Source organism: Oreochromis aureus, linkage group 6 (assembly GCF_013358895.1).
Source record: "Oreochromis aureus strain Israel breed Guangdong linkage group 6, ZZ_aureus, whole genome shotgun sequence".
In the NCBI taxonomy this organism is placed as follows: Eukaryota; Metazoa; Chordata; class Actinopteri; order Cichliformes; family Cichlidae; genus Oreochromis; species Oreochromis aureus.
In genome coordinates this window covers 21995335-22010192 of record NC_052947.1, presented here as the reverse complement: position 1 = coordinate 22010192, position 14858 = coordinate 21995335, and the positions used below count along the sequence as shown (strand labels likewise).

The following is a 14858-nucleotide window of genomic DNA, read 5'->3' as shown; positions in this document are numbered from 1 at the left end:
TGTGCGTCTTTTTTCTGTGTTTATCACATTCTTTGAGCTTAAGCTCAGATGCTTCTCTGTGGTTCAGGGTATCACTAAAAAGATTCACATCGTGTGTCCGTGCAGTGTGCTTCACCCGCTGCAAGTAGTGCACAGTACAGGAAGGTGGATTTATAATGTTGAAGTAGCTGAAATTCTTTACAAAGATGATTTATAATTAGTTGTAGGGTAAGTTTTGTTGATAAATTACCCAGAAAAATCTGTTACTGACCAATTCATCAAATTAAATACTTGACACATCTGATTTTAACTCACTGTTCCAAAGACGACCATAATCACCTTTCAGGTATTAGTTAAAAATGATTTATAGACTGCTGTTAATCTGACCACTGACTTATTTTTTCATCTCAGGACTTAAACGTTATTAACTCAAAGATAATATACATTTTTGTTTTGGAGGCATCTCACCTTTCTGGAGGGAAATAGTGTACCAAGCTTTCTTCTTGATGGTTATCCACAGGAATAAACCCAAACTACTTTAAGGCAGTTTAGTTATACTTTGTCTACTACTTGGAGACATGTTTCACAGCTTACTGGGCTCCGAATAATCCACTAGATTTCCCTCTGCTGGCATTTTAATGCAGTACAATACATTCCCTATCAGTTTAATAAAGGGAGCCCTTCTTCAGCCCATTCCTTTGTCTAACTGCTTATCAAATTCAGAGTCACGGGAGTGCAGAGCCTATCCCAGCTCTTTTAGAGGCAGAGGAGGGGGTACACAGGAGGACGAGGGACCTGGGCAGGTCCCCAGAATATCACAGGACATACACAGAGACAGATGACCATTGACTAACATTCACACTTACGGCCAATTTAGGATCACCAGCTAAGCTAAGATGGATGTTTTTGGACTATAGAAGGAACACCTGGAGAAAACTAACACAGGGAATACGTGCAAACGCTGACAGATTCAAACCCAGAACCGTCTTGCTGTGAGGTGACAGTTCTGATTACTATTATATTCGACCATACTAAAACAATTATAAATCTAAATACCCTGGTACGCTATAATAACATATCAACTTAACATGCTTCATTTTTTACATTTTCTTACAGACTTTTATTTTATATAAAAACATTCAGAACCCTTAAAATGTGCATTTATTGATTATAACGCTTCACACAGAAGTGAATCCTCTGCCAGATTTACCTGTTAAACGTTCCGTTTACACTACATTTACATACCATATTTTTGAGATCTAATCTTCTCTATTTCCACTTGTGGCCCTTCTGCTTTTCAAATGAAATCACATCACATGTTTGTGAACCGTTTCATCATTAACTAACTAGAGAAAAAAAATGAAAGAAAAGCTGAAACCTGGCCATGTTTGCTTGATAAATTAGTGAATTAGTTGTAGTAGGTGGTGATTAATTTATACCAAGTAACAGATTAAGAACCAATGCAGACTGCAAACACTGAACCACATTGCTACAAGATTAAGAAAGAAAAATTTATCATGATAATTTTTTTCAAAATTTATACTTAGGATGCAAAAAACAAGTGAATGGATTTATTAGAATAACAACATAAAGAAGCTCCACTGACCACCAATATATAATCTTCAGTCATTTTATGACAGCATTGTCTGCACTACACTCCAAGTAACTCTTCTGTGCCGGCGCGTCAACTGGGAACACTGTCTTAACTTAACAGAGGACGAGCGTGAAGAAACATTGCACCCTCTTCATGCTGAAACGGTCTCTGTGTGAGCTTCCTCACACTTTGCGTGAATCCTCGTGCTACTGGAACATGGGGCAGCTCTGCAACGCCTCTGTGGCTGAACTGTACTGGAGGACATTGTCATAGAAACCAGTCAGCTCCTCTCGCACGTCCTTGGCGCTCCTCCCCCCTGAGCCGCGGTACTTCATGGAAAGCAGCTTGGAGCAAAGGTAGTGGAGCCACAGTACGTTGGTATGAGGGTGGTAAGCAGCCCAGTTATTTCTGATAAAAAGACACAAACAGCATGAGAGGATCAATAAATCAACAACAACACTGCATTTCTCACGGTGCTGTCATGAACTTTAACATTTAACCCTGTAATGCCAAGAGTGTCATATTTGATACGTGACTTTCTGAGACTGCTACATCATCAGTGTGAACCGATACTCTAGAGCAGTGCTGTCAAACATAGGGCACAGGGGCCAGAACCGACCTGATAAAGAGTCCAGTCTGGCCCGCTGGACTGCTTTATAAAATGTGAGGGATTTTTTTTTTTTTTTTATTTCCACAGCTTTTCTGTGAATTAACAAAAACTTTCAGTTTTATAATTACAGGACTGTGTGGGCAATGAGCAACCAGAATTGTTTGGTTTTGTTGTAATTTTAAACATTTCTAAAAAATTTAAGTTTAAAGAAAATCAAAAACAGAATATTCTCATCATTTCACTTCTTTTTCCTTATATTGAGATCACTCTGAGATTAAATGTGCAGTTAAACTTCTGTACAGTGACAGACAGGGCAGTCTGACCCACTTAGGATTAAATTGGGCTGTCTGTGGCCCACGACATAAAATCAGGTTGACATTTGTGCTCTGGAGAAAAGGCCAACGGCAGGGAATGTCCTGACCTCCTGATTCACAGGGAATTATGTAACCTCGCCTCACTGCTTTTTTTTTTTTTTCTTTAAATTTGACATAATTACAAACATGTTTTTATGAGTGTGTCAAAGAAAAAGAAATCCTACATAATAGCAAAGCAAAATTATAATTTACTAGAACGTAACCAGTTCAAGTTTAAAAGTATCACTGGTTTCATATTGTTTCCAGGTTTGTTTCCTCATTTCACTAAAAACATTTACTGTACATTTTCATTCTAGTTTGTTTTGTTTAGTAGGTGCACAGTGATAGATGTATAGAGATACAGCTATAGAAAGATAAAGAGACGTAGAGTGAGATAAAGACTTTAAGCCTTTACTGCACAGAGACTGTTACATGGCACATAGGTGTTTGATCACTAAATGGACTGACCCGTTTTCCTGTCTCATGAGTCTGTAGATCTCAAACTGGTAGTCTCCCTGTCCCATGAAGAGCTCTTCATCATTTGAGATATCACAGGACACCGTCAAATCATCTACAACACAAAAGCAACATTTTAGAACTACGACCTAATATTCACTATGTGCATAACACAATCCATTCAAAGTATGACAGTAAGCAAGTAGAAAAATATCTGACCGATTTCTAGTCTGGAGAGAGAATAGTCAATGATGCGAACCAGCACCCCTCTGGTTTCCAGAGAGTGGGTCGTTCCATTGATGAGGAAGCTCCCTGTCTTCTGCTTGGTTGTTTTGACCAGCACATTTCCCCAGTGCAGGTCCCTGCAATAAACAAAGTGTAGGGTTAAACTGTTACAAGACACCAACAAATCATCTAACACACACACGCACAGTTTTGTGTAACACCACATTTCGCACCCACTGTGGGAAAGCTAGAGTTCCAGCTGAACATTTGTTAGTTTCCTTCTCTTTAGACTTTAACTAACGCTAGAGGGTTTTGGTTTGTTAGTGGGGAACAAACGGCATCTGTAAGCATCTTCTTGGGCTCTGGGAAACTGTCAGTCGGTTCTGTAATTTATCAATGTGTGTCAGTACCTGTGTTCAAAGTGAAGCTCCTGCTCAGCAACAGCCAAGGCAGCAGTAACCTGGTGAAGGATGCTCTTCGCCACCGCTAAAGACGCCAACTTGAAAACACAACAAGAGCGTAAATTAGACTTAATAAGTCCTTTAGACTATTTAAGTGTAAACAGTCAAGGCATCCAATTTCCCCACGAGTAAACATCCCTGCAAATTCACCCGATAATCAGTACAATACTGAGAAAAGGTGCAAAAAACAAAACAGGTCATGAGGTCTGAGCACATGTGCTACACACGCTGAGCATCTTCTTCCTGGCTCTGACGTCTGAATGTGTCATCTTCATGTCGACACATTCAGACGTCAGATTCAGGAAGAAGGTGCTCAGCATGTGTAAGAACTCAAGTCAGAAAATACTCATAAATCCTTGCAGGGAGATGAGAATGTTGTGTAACAGCAGTTTAAGTTTCTAGAAGCCAGAAAAAGTCCAGCTGTGCCAAAGCTAATACTAGTCAGCAAGAATTTTCAGAAGCAAAGAATTTCTTTAAGATGTTCATCATCTTTTCTCATTACCTCCAGCGTGCAGTAATTTATGGTCTGGCTGACATTAAGCTGTAATGACTCAACTCAAGAACTTCCTATTTTTTCGCAGCCGGTCTCATCATTAAAATTTAAAAACATTTTTACTGCGAGTGTGAACGTGAAGTAAGCAAAGGCTTCTTTTTAGCTTAATCTTGTGTAATGACAATTCGAATACAGAGCACTTTAACTGACCACAGACACATTAGTGTTTTCAGCTTTTTGTACTTTCTACATTCAGCCAATGTAAAAGTAGTTTTATCTCCAGGCTACCAGCTTTACTTTCTGTATCTCTGAGCAGTCACTGAGGTGGGCAGATAAAAGCTCAACATTTCTACAAAGACACAGGGAAAGCTTTGATCCCTACCGTTCCGTTGCTGTTCTCCAAGTCGATGCCACCAAACTCAAACTCCAGGATTATGAATATTTGGTCATTTTCAAAGAAATCTGAGCAAAGACACAAAAAGAGAAACCCAAATCACATGACTTGGTTATTTTAGGGACCGAGTGGGTTCACTTATGACCCCATTTTAGAAAGAAAGTCTAAAATATTTTTAATGGCTTTATATTATTTTCTTCGGCGATCGTGGCTCAAGAGTTGGGAGTTCGCCTTGTAATCGGAAGGTTGCCGGTTCGAGCCCCGGCTCGGACAGTCTCGGTTGTTGTGTCCTTGGGCAAGACACTTCACCCATTGCCTACTGGTGGTAGTCAGAGGGCCCGGTGGCGCCAGTGTCCGGCAGCCTCGCCTCTGTCAGTGTGCCCCAGGGTGGCTGTGGCTACAACGTAGCTTGCCATCACCAGTGTGTGAATGTGTGCGTGAATGGGTGAATGACTGGATATGTAAAGCGCTTTGGGGTCCTTAGGGACCATAAAAGCGCTATATAAATACAGGCCATTTACCATTTAATCAAAAATTAGTTTTTTGTTTTGTTAAAAATCTATGACAAATATTTAACTGTAATCACACTCACACACACAGGCAGTAACGGGCAGAACAATTACATTCTCTTACACTAGAGGGCAGTACAACTACCTGCTCTAATTAAATGGGGTACCAACTGCCAGGAAAAAAGAAGAAGACAAAGAAGAAATTACATAACAGTCAAGCTGTGAGACTGCAGCAGGTAATAGCAATAGATAAATATTTGAAAAGAAAAAGTAGTCAATCTTGTTTGGTGGTGTGCTGTGTGATTTTTCTAATGTGAAATATGGCTCCAAAAGGTTGGGAAACACTGATCTAATGATGTGGGGGGCACATTTTTTAGGGCCACTTAATATCTACCGAGCATCATTTAAACACCACTGACCACATCCATCCCTTTATGACCAGTGTACCCATCTTCTGATGGCTGCTTCCAGTAGGATAACACACTATGTCACAAAGCTCAAATCATCTCAAACTGTTTTTTGTTTTTTTTTGGGGGGGGGGGGTTGTTTTTTTTTTTTAAAAAACAACAACAATGAGTTCACTGAACTGAAATGGCCTCTAAAGTCACCAGATTTGAATTTAATAGATCATGTTTGGGATGAGGTAAAACAAGATTCCCATCATGGATGTGCAGCTGATAAATCTACAGCATCCATGCGATGATATCATGTGGATACAGGCCAAAATCTCCGAGGAAAGTTTCCAGCACTTTGGTGAATCTGAGCCACAATTGAGGTGTGACTAAAAAAATAAAAATCTATAAATTTACAGCTGGTCATAAAGAAAACAAAGGAACAACTACAACAAAAAACATGGCAAGTTGGGCAAGAACTTTTTTAACATTAATAATTAAAAACACAGACCAAGTTGAATCTTAGTTAGAGAGAAGTTAATATAGAAGTAAGTTAACCCCTAACCCTAAGAAATACACAATACATGTTCTTGTGAACAAATTATAATGAGCTCTGTCTCACTGACCTGGTCTGTCGTTCTCTGAGCCTTTCTGTTGGTCAAATGTGTCCCACGCTTTCAGGAAATCTGCAGGGTAGCAGCCTTGAACACAGTGAAGACTATGGGGAGAAAAATAGACACAAAGTCACATTAAGACTCAAAACTACTGAGGCACTAACAGGAAAAAAAAGACCAAACAGAATACTTACTCTTTGAGTCCAATAAAACCATGGGTCTGGTTGTGCTGCTTCTCTTTGAGGCTGCTCAGCTCCCTGGTAGAAGAAAACAAAACAAAACACACAAACACTGCTCATTACAGCTGTTCAGCTGGAGTACTTTGATGTGGCTCACCATTAGGTATCACTGTACTGAAACATACAGACCTTATAAGCTCCAGCATCACAGCAAATGGACTGCATATAGTGAGCAGTGTGTACCTGCGGGTACTTACTTAGAGATAATAATTTCATGGAGAATCTCTCCAAAGGTCTTCTGGTCCTCTCCGTTCACCTTCTCGCTCCCCTCTACTGGAATGATCTGAAAATACAATCCAGCGTGGGACTTCTTGTGTTGAACGTTTGCAGTTTTTTCGGTAACATTAGTAGTTTTATTTTTGAAGCACATTACAACTCAAGTGGTTTACACTACAAATTACTGGCCTGTTCCCTGTCCTTTAATGAATTTTAGTTCTGAGCCATCATCAATGCCCCCTTTGTGTTTTCATTGATTCATTTTGGTCTCCTGAGCTTCATGTTGAGGTATCTTTGCTCCCTTTTAGTTCTTTTCTACTACTTAAAACCTATAAGATGAGCTCAGGATCAGAAAAGGGCCAGAAAATGAAAAACAATGCGGAATATTTACCTTCTTCGATACAACTCACAGCTGTAACTCTCTAACAGAGCTCAGTCAACGTTACACTTCTAAAACATGTTGTTCAAATACACTCAAACGTGCTTACTTTGAGGGCGACGGTGTCTCCTGATTCGTTGTTGGTGGAGAAGACTTCACCAAAGGTGCCCTCTCCAATCTTCAGACACTGCTTCATACGCTGGGGGAGAATGCACTCTTCCCAGCGCAGAGGATGCTGCTGGCCACATTCAGCATACACCTTCTCTGCATCTGACAGGTCTGCGTCTTCACAAACCTTCAACAACAGACAAGTGGGAGGAGGTTACGTGCATCCACAGCCTGGATGTCACGCCATCAGGTCTAACGACCCAAATGCAAAGTGCAGAGAAACTAACAGAAAGTCTGAATATATAACTTATGTGTGTTTAATACCAGGGAATGCTGGTCCAGCAGCTGTGACCGGAGCCGCTTGGGGAGTGGCGTCCGTAAGGGTGTGGTAAAGAGATCCCGACTGAGATCAGCACTGTCCGTCCTCCCAGGAGAGCCCGACGCTGATTGACGTAAACTCCTCGGAGTGAGCAGCACTAAGGAGAGAGAATGAGGGGGTGGGGATGGGGGTGGTGGGGGGCAGAGAGAGAGAAAGAGAGAGAGAGAGAGAGAGTGTAAGGACTCTCAAAGTCAAACTAAAAGTTTAAAATCCGAACGCCAGAGTGTACATCATTACCCAAGCCTTTGCGATGAACAGAGAGGGCAGCTTTGATCCGGCTCCAGGTTTTCGTGTTCGGTGTGAAATCAGCCAGCAGGGACGAGAGGTTGAGCCGACTTGCTTTCACCGGGGTGGAGAAATTCATGGTAGAGCCCAAAAACTCCTACATATGGCACATACAACAGGCTTTAAGTTAAATTACTTAAAAGCCTTTAAATGTTTAATTAGTGCTCGGTGCATCATGACAGAAAAACCTAGAGTTAACACAGATCTGCTCTGTGATCACAAATATTCTGCTTCTTCACTTACGGGACGAGTCAATAGCTTAATAGTTTTTATGAAGTTTGGAGATCAAATGAAGTAATCATTTGTGGCACTAAAGGAACAATTCATTGACAAATTGTATATAGATATATTATTTTCATGCAAATTGCCCAGGTTTGGAGATTTTGGCTGCATGGACGTTTGCCTTCCTTTGAATATAACCAAACTACATGGCAGCTACATGGAAGCTTGTGCTCACTACAGTGTGAGAGCACCTAAACATTATTTGCTTACCCATCACCCGAGATGTGATGTTGGTGAGATGCAGGATTTCTTTATAAATGCAGTACACTGAGTGTAAAAATAGGAGATACTGTAAGCTGGAAAACTTGGAAGCCAATTAGAGTCTTTTGTCACACCACTTGTTCAACATCAAGAATAATTATCTGGTCACTAGTTTCGTTAGCATGTTTTAACTTTAAATTTGGCAGGTCCTTGCAGAGTCCTCAACTCTGGTACAGGCTGAGAGAGCAGACACCCCCTCTATCTCTTGTAGTGGTATTGAGTGGTGTCTGTGTGTGTGTGTGTGTGTGTAAAATAAGATGGGGTCAAAAAGTCCCCCTCTAAACTCAATTAGAGTCGGCTTCTTTCTCCCACAGTCGATCACCTGCTTCCATCTCACTCCATCTCCACTCCTCAGTCACACCAACCCCCTGCATGTCCTCTTTCACTACATCCATTAACCTTCACTGAGGTCTTCCTCTTTTCCTCCTACCTGGAAGCTCCATATTTAACATCCTTTGTCCAGTACATCCACTATTACAACATAATAAAACCAGTACTGGTACCCCCCAAAAAACGAAGATTTATTCATAAGACATGGGAAAAGACCCAGGGAAACAGAGTTAATGATAAAAAAAAATAAGGCTAAAAACCGATAAAAACCCTAAAAACCATAAATTTCACATCCGAGCCTCAACTCTCGCGGCTCGGTACCAAACGACTCATGGACCAGTACCGGTCCGTGGCCCGGGGATTGGGGACCACTGATATAAATGATACAAGTCCGTAATTAAATAAGTAACAAAGTAACAAATACTTGTTCACCTGTTACCATCAAGACATCGGGAAACCAAATAACTAATAATCAACATCATTTGTTGCAAACTGACTGGAGGGATTTACAGAAAAGCAAAAGCATCAACTTAAATGGTAACTTCAACAATGAACCCATCAACCATCACCTTCATTATCCATCCAGCGCTGCTGAATATACGAGCCTACTGTTTCAGCTGTCCTTTGTTCTGTTACTCTGGATTTGATTCTTACCCTTGGCTGCTTGTGCTGTGAGGGGATCATCTCATTGATGCTACAGTCTGCAGCCCTGCTCCTGATCACGTGCGTGCTGGCGTTGCCTTTGTTTTTCCAGCGGCTCACGCTCATGCCGCTCACGCACGCCTTTCTCATCGTCCCAGGGCGGTCTGCGGATGCGCTCCGCTGTTTCTTTTCCTTCTGAGCCACGGGCATCTTTTTTCTCTTCTTTACAACTTCTCTGTCTGAGGCGGTCTCATCCTCAGAAGTAGTCAAACGTTCATTCTTCACGCTGGCTTTCGAGGCAGTCGTCTCTTTACTGTCATCGCTCTCGGGCAAGTGGTCCGTCTTTGTCTGGTCGTCACTAGCTGAGTCGGGCACATCTCCGGCTGGTTTTTGCAGAGTACCTTTGGGCCTCAGAATTTCTTTCAACTGTGACAAATTTACTCTCTTTATCCCAACAATAAGTTTGTCTGTTAGACATTTCTCCTTCAGCCCTGCTGTGAGATCTGCTGCACATTCTGTCTTGGCTGATTGTGTCTTGCCCGAATCTTCCTCTGTCTGCTTTGAGAAGCCTTTTAGTTGCTCTTGTGACAAAACCAGGTTCTTCATCTGGACTGAGCATCTCTTAGTAAGACTTTTACTCTTTGCCACTATAGCCTTGCCTTCCACTGTCTGCACGGTGCTGCTGGACTCCAAATGTGTGCTCATTATAATCTCAGAGCTGCTGTCTGTGTGGTGAATAGACTGAACATAAAGTACCGATTCTGACTGCTCCATAGGTGATGCGGTCGAGTGTTCAACTGACTGCTTAGAGTTAACTAATGGAGAAATGTTAGTGCTGCAACTCTGACTCACTGAAGCTTCTTGGTCAAAACTATCACCGGTATCATTGACTGTACCTGATACATGAAGACAAAACGATGCTTTTAAAGACTCTGACAGATCGACCCCTTCGCCGCTGTCCACAGGCTGTTCGTTCGTTTGTCGGCTGTGCAGTGAGCTTGAATGTCCCAGACAGGATGAGTAGGTTGTTTCACTGCTCGGCTCAGCCAACAAGTCTAACTTCTCCAGCGGCACTGTGCAGCGTGTGGACAAACATTTCTCCTTCAGAGTCTCGATCAGCCAATCTAACCCTCCTGCTGCAGCTGATACAAACTGACTGCTGCTGCCACTGTCTGCAGACAGCAGATTTGCACTCTGTAATTCGCCTTCATTCTTAGACTTTGATTCACTTCTTCTTTTGGGCTCTGAAAATAAATCAATAGATGGTTCTATGTGGTCAGGTAGGTCTGTGTCTATCTGCTGGCAGTGAAGCGAACAATCTGGTGGGGAGACTATGCCGTTTACTGACATGGATGGAGGAGTGCAGGACAGATCGTTGACTGAAAATGGTTTAAGCTTCCCGCGTTTGCTGAAGGAGCCTGCTGATGGTGTAGAGCAAAAGATGGGTTTCCTGGGGCAGGGTCCAAGACTGCAATCTGCCAACTCGTTGAGAGATATCTCTCGGAAGGGAGCGCTCATTGAGTTCTCCGCACTTGATGGCCCCAATGCCGGAGGCATCTTTCTTTTCCTGGAAGGCCTGCTGTAAGGAAAATCCGTAGAAGTGAAGTCATCTGAGGAGCTGAGTATACTGACAGATGCTTTGGGGACTATGGCAGCGGCTCTTCTACGTTGGGTTACAAACCGGCCTGCAGAACGAGGATAAACACTAGAAAGCAGGAGAAGAGAGGATGAGAGCTAATGGTTACAGCAAATAATGATGACATTTCTGTTCAGGCTTTTAACAGAGGTCTTAAAGACACGAATGCTCACTTTGAGTTTGTCCTCATTTTATCTGAATTTCTGTGGCCTTTTGGTGCAGACGTTTCTTCCTCACTCTCCGTGGTGACAGAAACCTGCTGGCCCCTCCGCTTCATCAAAACTCTGTGTCCAGACACAAGCCGGCTGGTCCTGATAACGGGAAAAGACACAAACAAAGACACAAACAGACAAATAAATGCAAAAGAGATGCTTTAAAAGTTGCGAATGGCTAACAATAGTCACTACAAACCAATCGCTGAAAGTGCTGAGGTAGAGAGTAGTAAAAAGAGAGAAGTCAGGCAGAAACAAGTCAAAGTAATGTAAAACATTGTAAAACAATGTAAAACTCACAACTGATCTTTAATCATTTAAACCACCAAAAGTAGTTCCAGCATCTCAAATGTAAAGATGTTTTTCTCTGTATGATCATAAATTTGAGTTTGTTTTGGGACTGCTCTGGCAAAAATAAATTTCACTTGAGACATCTGTTTAAACTCTGAGAGCAGCCAAAGTGCAGTTGTCAGTATATTTTTTACATTTGATATTGATTTAGACAAGCAGCCCAAGAGCTGACTCTGCAAACTGCATCTTTTGGAATACATGTCATAGGAACTGCTGAAAACGGTTGGATCAGCCTTCAGTTTGGCAGAAATGTCAAACCCTCTGCTTACATTCACAGTTGTGGTTATATTTAATAGAACCCCAAAACTCTCAACATGCATTGTCATTTTAGTAATGTTAGTAATGTTTTTTTGTTTTGTTTTTTAAATGCACAGACCTGGTTGTCTTGCTCTGCTGAGTTAATACAGAAGGAGGAGGTGGAGCGAGCATCCTGCTGTTCTCCTCATCGCTGCTAGTCTCCGTTATACGACTTATGGTCTTTCTTTTGGCAGGACGCACTGCTCTACAACTGGCCACACTACTCTTCTTCCTTCTAAGGAAGGAAAAGAAACAATGTGGACCACACACATATACAATACAAAAAACTAAGATAATCTAATAATTCAAATGCAGTATTAGTGACTGCAATGCTATTTACCATTTATTACAATATTCACAGACCTGGCTGTCCTGCTCTGCTGAGCAGGTGGAGGGAGAGGAGGCGCGTTCTCCTCATTGCTCATGTCCCCTTCATGCACACTCTTCTCAGTCAGACAAAGGATTGCTTTCTTCTTGGCAGGACGAACGGTTCTGTCACTCACAGCGTTGGTGCGCTTTTCCCTGTTAAATGAAAAGCAGATGGAGCAATGCTCACAATCAGAGCAAGAAACTCTGATTGACAACTAAACTGTACTTTGCACACGTCCACAGGGGGTTGTTATGTTATGTTTTGTTATGTACAAACTGTTGATTTACTCCACATTTTTGCCACTATTGTAATTAGCTACAGTTTGGTGTATTTAAGATATTTAACTATATTTTTTTTTTATCTTCTTACTCTGTTTATACTTATATTTAAATTGTATCCCACTCTTATCTATTTCATCTTTTTATCCTGTTTATATTCTTATTAGGTCATATCTCCAGTGTTTCCTCGGAGGGGGCTCTCTGCACCGGGGCTGTGATCGACCGTGGCTGCTGGGGCTCTGTGGATCCTCTCAGCCTGGCTGGGGGGCTTCTTTGCCTGCGTGCCCAGCCTGGAGGCTGCGGTCTGTGACCGGCTCCCGGTGCAGACAGCTCCCTGTGATAGTGTTTCCTCACTTGGCTAATGCGTACCCAGCCCAATTTTACTCTTTAAGTGTGTGTGTGTGTGTGTGTGTGTGTGTGTGTGTGTGTGTGGGGATGTGTGTATCCATGACCTTTCTGTTAATGAGAGTGTGGGGAATGAGTGGGGTGGGGTGGGCTGCTTTTAACCATGTAAAGCACTTTGTGCTACAGTTTTTTTTTTTGTATGAAAAGTGCTTTATAAATAAAGATTGATATTTTCATATAGTAAAAATATAATAAAACCAATCCTTTATAAATATATTAATAACTAAAAACTTATGTGACTGGACTGGCATTTCTGTGGCTTTTTTGGCTTTCATACACACCAATGATAATATATTTCCTATGAGCTAAAACTAAAAAGTAGCCGCACAGTTTTTGAGAAAATATTGAAAAGACGGTTAAGTAAAGAAAATTATAAACATACCTTATCCTCTGAGGTTTGGAGGGCTCAAAGACGGAGACATCCGAGGAGGACGGGGTGCTGTCGAAGGCCTGCTTGCGGTCTTCAGGTGAGATCCAGGCGGACACCTTCCGCCTCTGTTTCCCGTATGTCTTCAGATATAGCGGCTTTACTGGCTTCATGTTTGACTTCCCAGCTACAACCGTGCCAAAAGGTAAAACTTTTATAAACTACAAATGGAGATTTACCGCGGCTAGAGCACACAGGAGTAAGCCGCAGTCTGACAGGTTTATATATCGACCGTTGACTGTGCAAAACCACAAAACCACTACAACGATTTTAATAAAGCGTAACCGAAGAACTAATTCTCAACTAACTCAAGAGTAATAACAGTTTTAGCCTGTATCCATAGTTGCTAGCTTTATCTTTTTCTTGTCTTGTTATAAATCGGAATAATCCAAACCCGCTTCTTGTTCAAACTGCTGGAAAACGGTGATTGGTCTGCAAGTATTAGGTGGCTTCATCACAGCGCCCCCTGGAGGATTGGAGTAATCACAGCAGGCGTTTATATTTGTTGCAATTTTTGCTTTTTGCTGCCCTCTTGGCCAGGTTTCCGGTCGAAAAACATTTTATTTTCTGTGAAACTTAAATAAATAAATATAGTATATATAAAATAAAGTTTGCAAAAATGAATGTAGCTTCAATGTAGCTTCTGTGCCCCTCCCACCCACCCCCCAAGCATGTTTGCACTGAGTAGGGGATGCTCTGTATCTCATTGTACAACCGTATAGTGACAGTAAAGGCATTCTATTCTATTCTGTTCTATTCTATTCTATTCTATTCTATTCTATTCTATTCTATCTTGTGACAGGAATGATGTAATATCACTCATGAGAGACATGTGTAAGATATGATTCACAGATTCACCCGTGTTTCATCTTGAAAGTAGACATATTCTTTAGATTAGTTAGATTTACATTACTTAAATACACTTACTACATTTCATGTAATGGAGGCTACTGGAGATTTGGAGCCCATGCCAGCAGTTCCAACTGGGTTTTTAATTAAAGAAAAAAATATCATCATTTGCACCCAAATAGTTAAATGTTGCTGTTAAGTAGTTAGTTACTGCTCCCCCAACAGGAACAGTTGTCTCAAGTGGGAAAACTTATTGTCTTTGTTTGTTAATCCTCAAAGCTGACAGTAGATTTTTTAACATAAATATTTGCTAAAGTAAATAAATAATATTTCCATTTTTCCATTTGATGTTTATTTGTTTGTTTGCTTAGATTTTTTTTTAGCAAAATCGCCAAAATTACTTTATTTTATTGTTAACCGTGTAAGCGCTACATTCTTTGTGAAATGAAATGATCAGTTATAAATACTTGACACAGTGTGTCACAAAATAACTTTAGAATAAAGACCCATTTATGTGATTTAGTTTGGACTAATTCAAAATGCCTAAGTACCACGTCACACACAGTGTAGTAAGTAGATATCACCACCAGGTGTCATCATTTTAAAAGATTATTCCCCTTTGATAAATTTGGTCTATGCTGAATGACACCATATTAATTTTATGATTAAATCAATAAAATAAAGCTTCGTCTTTATTTGTATTATTCATATTAAGGCTGCAACATAAAGCGCTCACTGCAAACTACAACTCATAGAAATTTTAAATTTGTAAATGTTATCATGACCAGTTGATAGCAGCGGAGGAAAAGTCAAAAGCAACCTGTTAAATCCT

The 14858-nt window shown here is 41.1% G+C and overlaps 1 protein-coding gene across 1 annotated transcript; it reads right to left on the bottom strand.

Annotated features, from left to right (window-relative positions):
• Positions 1-1014: 1014 nt before the first annotated feature.
• Positions 1015-13611, bottom strand: haspin (histone H3 associated protein kinase). Its single transcript, XM_031751069.2, has 16 exons — positions 13133-13611; positions 12061-12219; positions 11777-11932; positions 11011-11148; positions 9214-10906; positions 7639-7783; positions 7347-7498; positions 7024-7209; positions 6517-6602; positions 6275-6337; positions 6093-6184; positions 4554-4633; positions 3628-3716; positions 3212-3354; positions 3005-3107; positions 1015-1981 (listed from the first exon to the last, which is right to left on the bottom strand). The coding sequence occupies exons 1-16, from the start codon at positions 13288-13290 to the stop codon at positions 1780-1782; spliced, it is 3645 nt and encodes a 1214-aa protein (XP_031606929.1). The 5' UTR covers positions 13291-13611; the 3' UTR covers positions 1015-1779.
• Between the last annotated feature and the right edge of the window lie 1247 nt (positions 13612-14858).

What these genes read in the sequence shown, in the direction of transcription:
- haspin (XM_031751069.2), bottom strand. Translation starts at nt 13,290, where the DNA reads ATGAAGCCAGTAAAGCCGCTATATCTGAAGACATACGGGAAACAGAGG. An exon ending in TCCAAACCTCAGAGGATAAG is followed by an intron (nt 12,220 to 13,132) that starts GTATGTTTATAA and finishes TTCATTTAACAG; the next exon opens with GGAAAAGCGCACCAACGCTG. An exon ending in TGGAGAACAGCAACGGAACG is followed by an intron (nt 3,717 to 4,553) that starts GTAGGGATCAAA and finishes TGTGTTTTCAAG; the next exon opens with TTGGCGTCTTTAGCGGTGGC.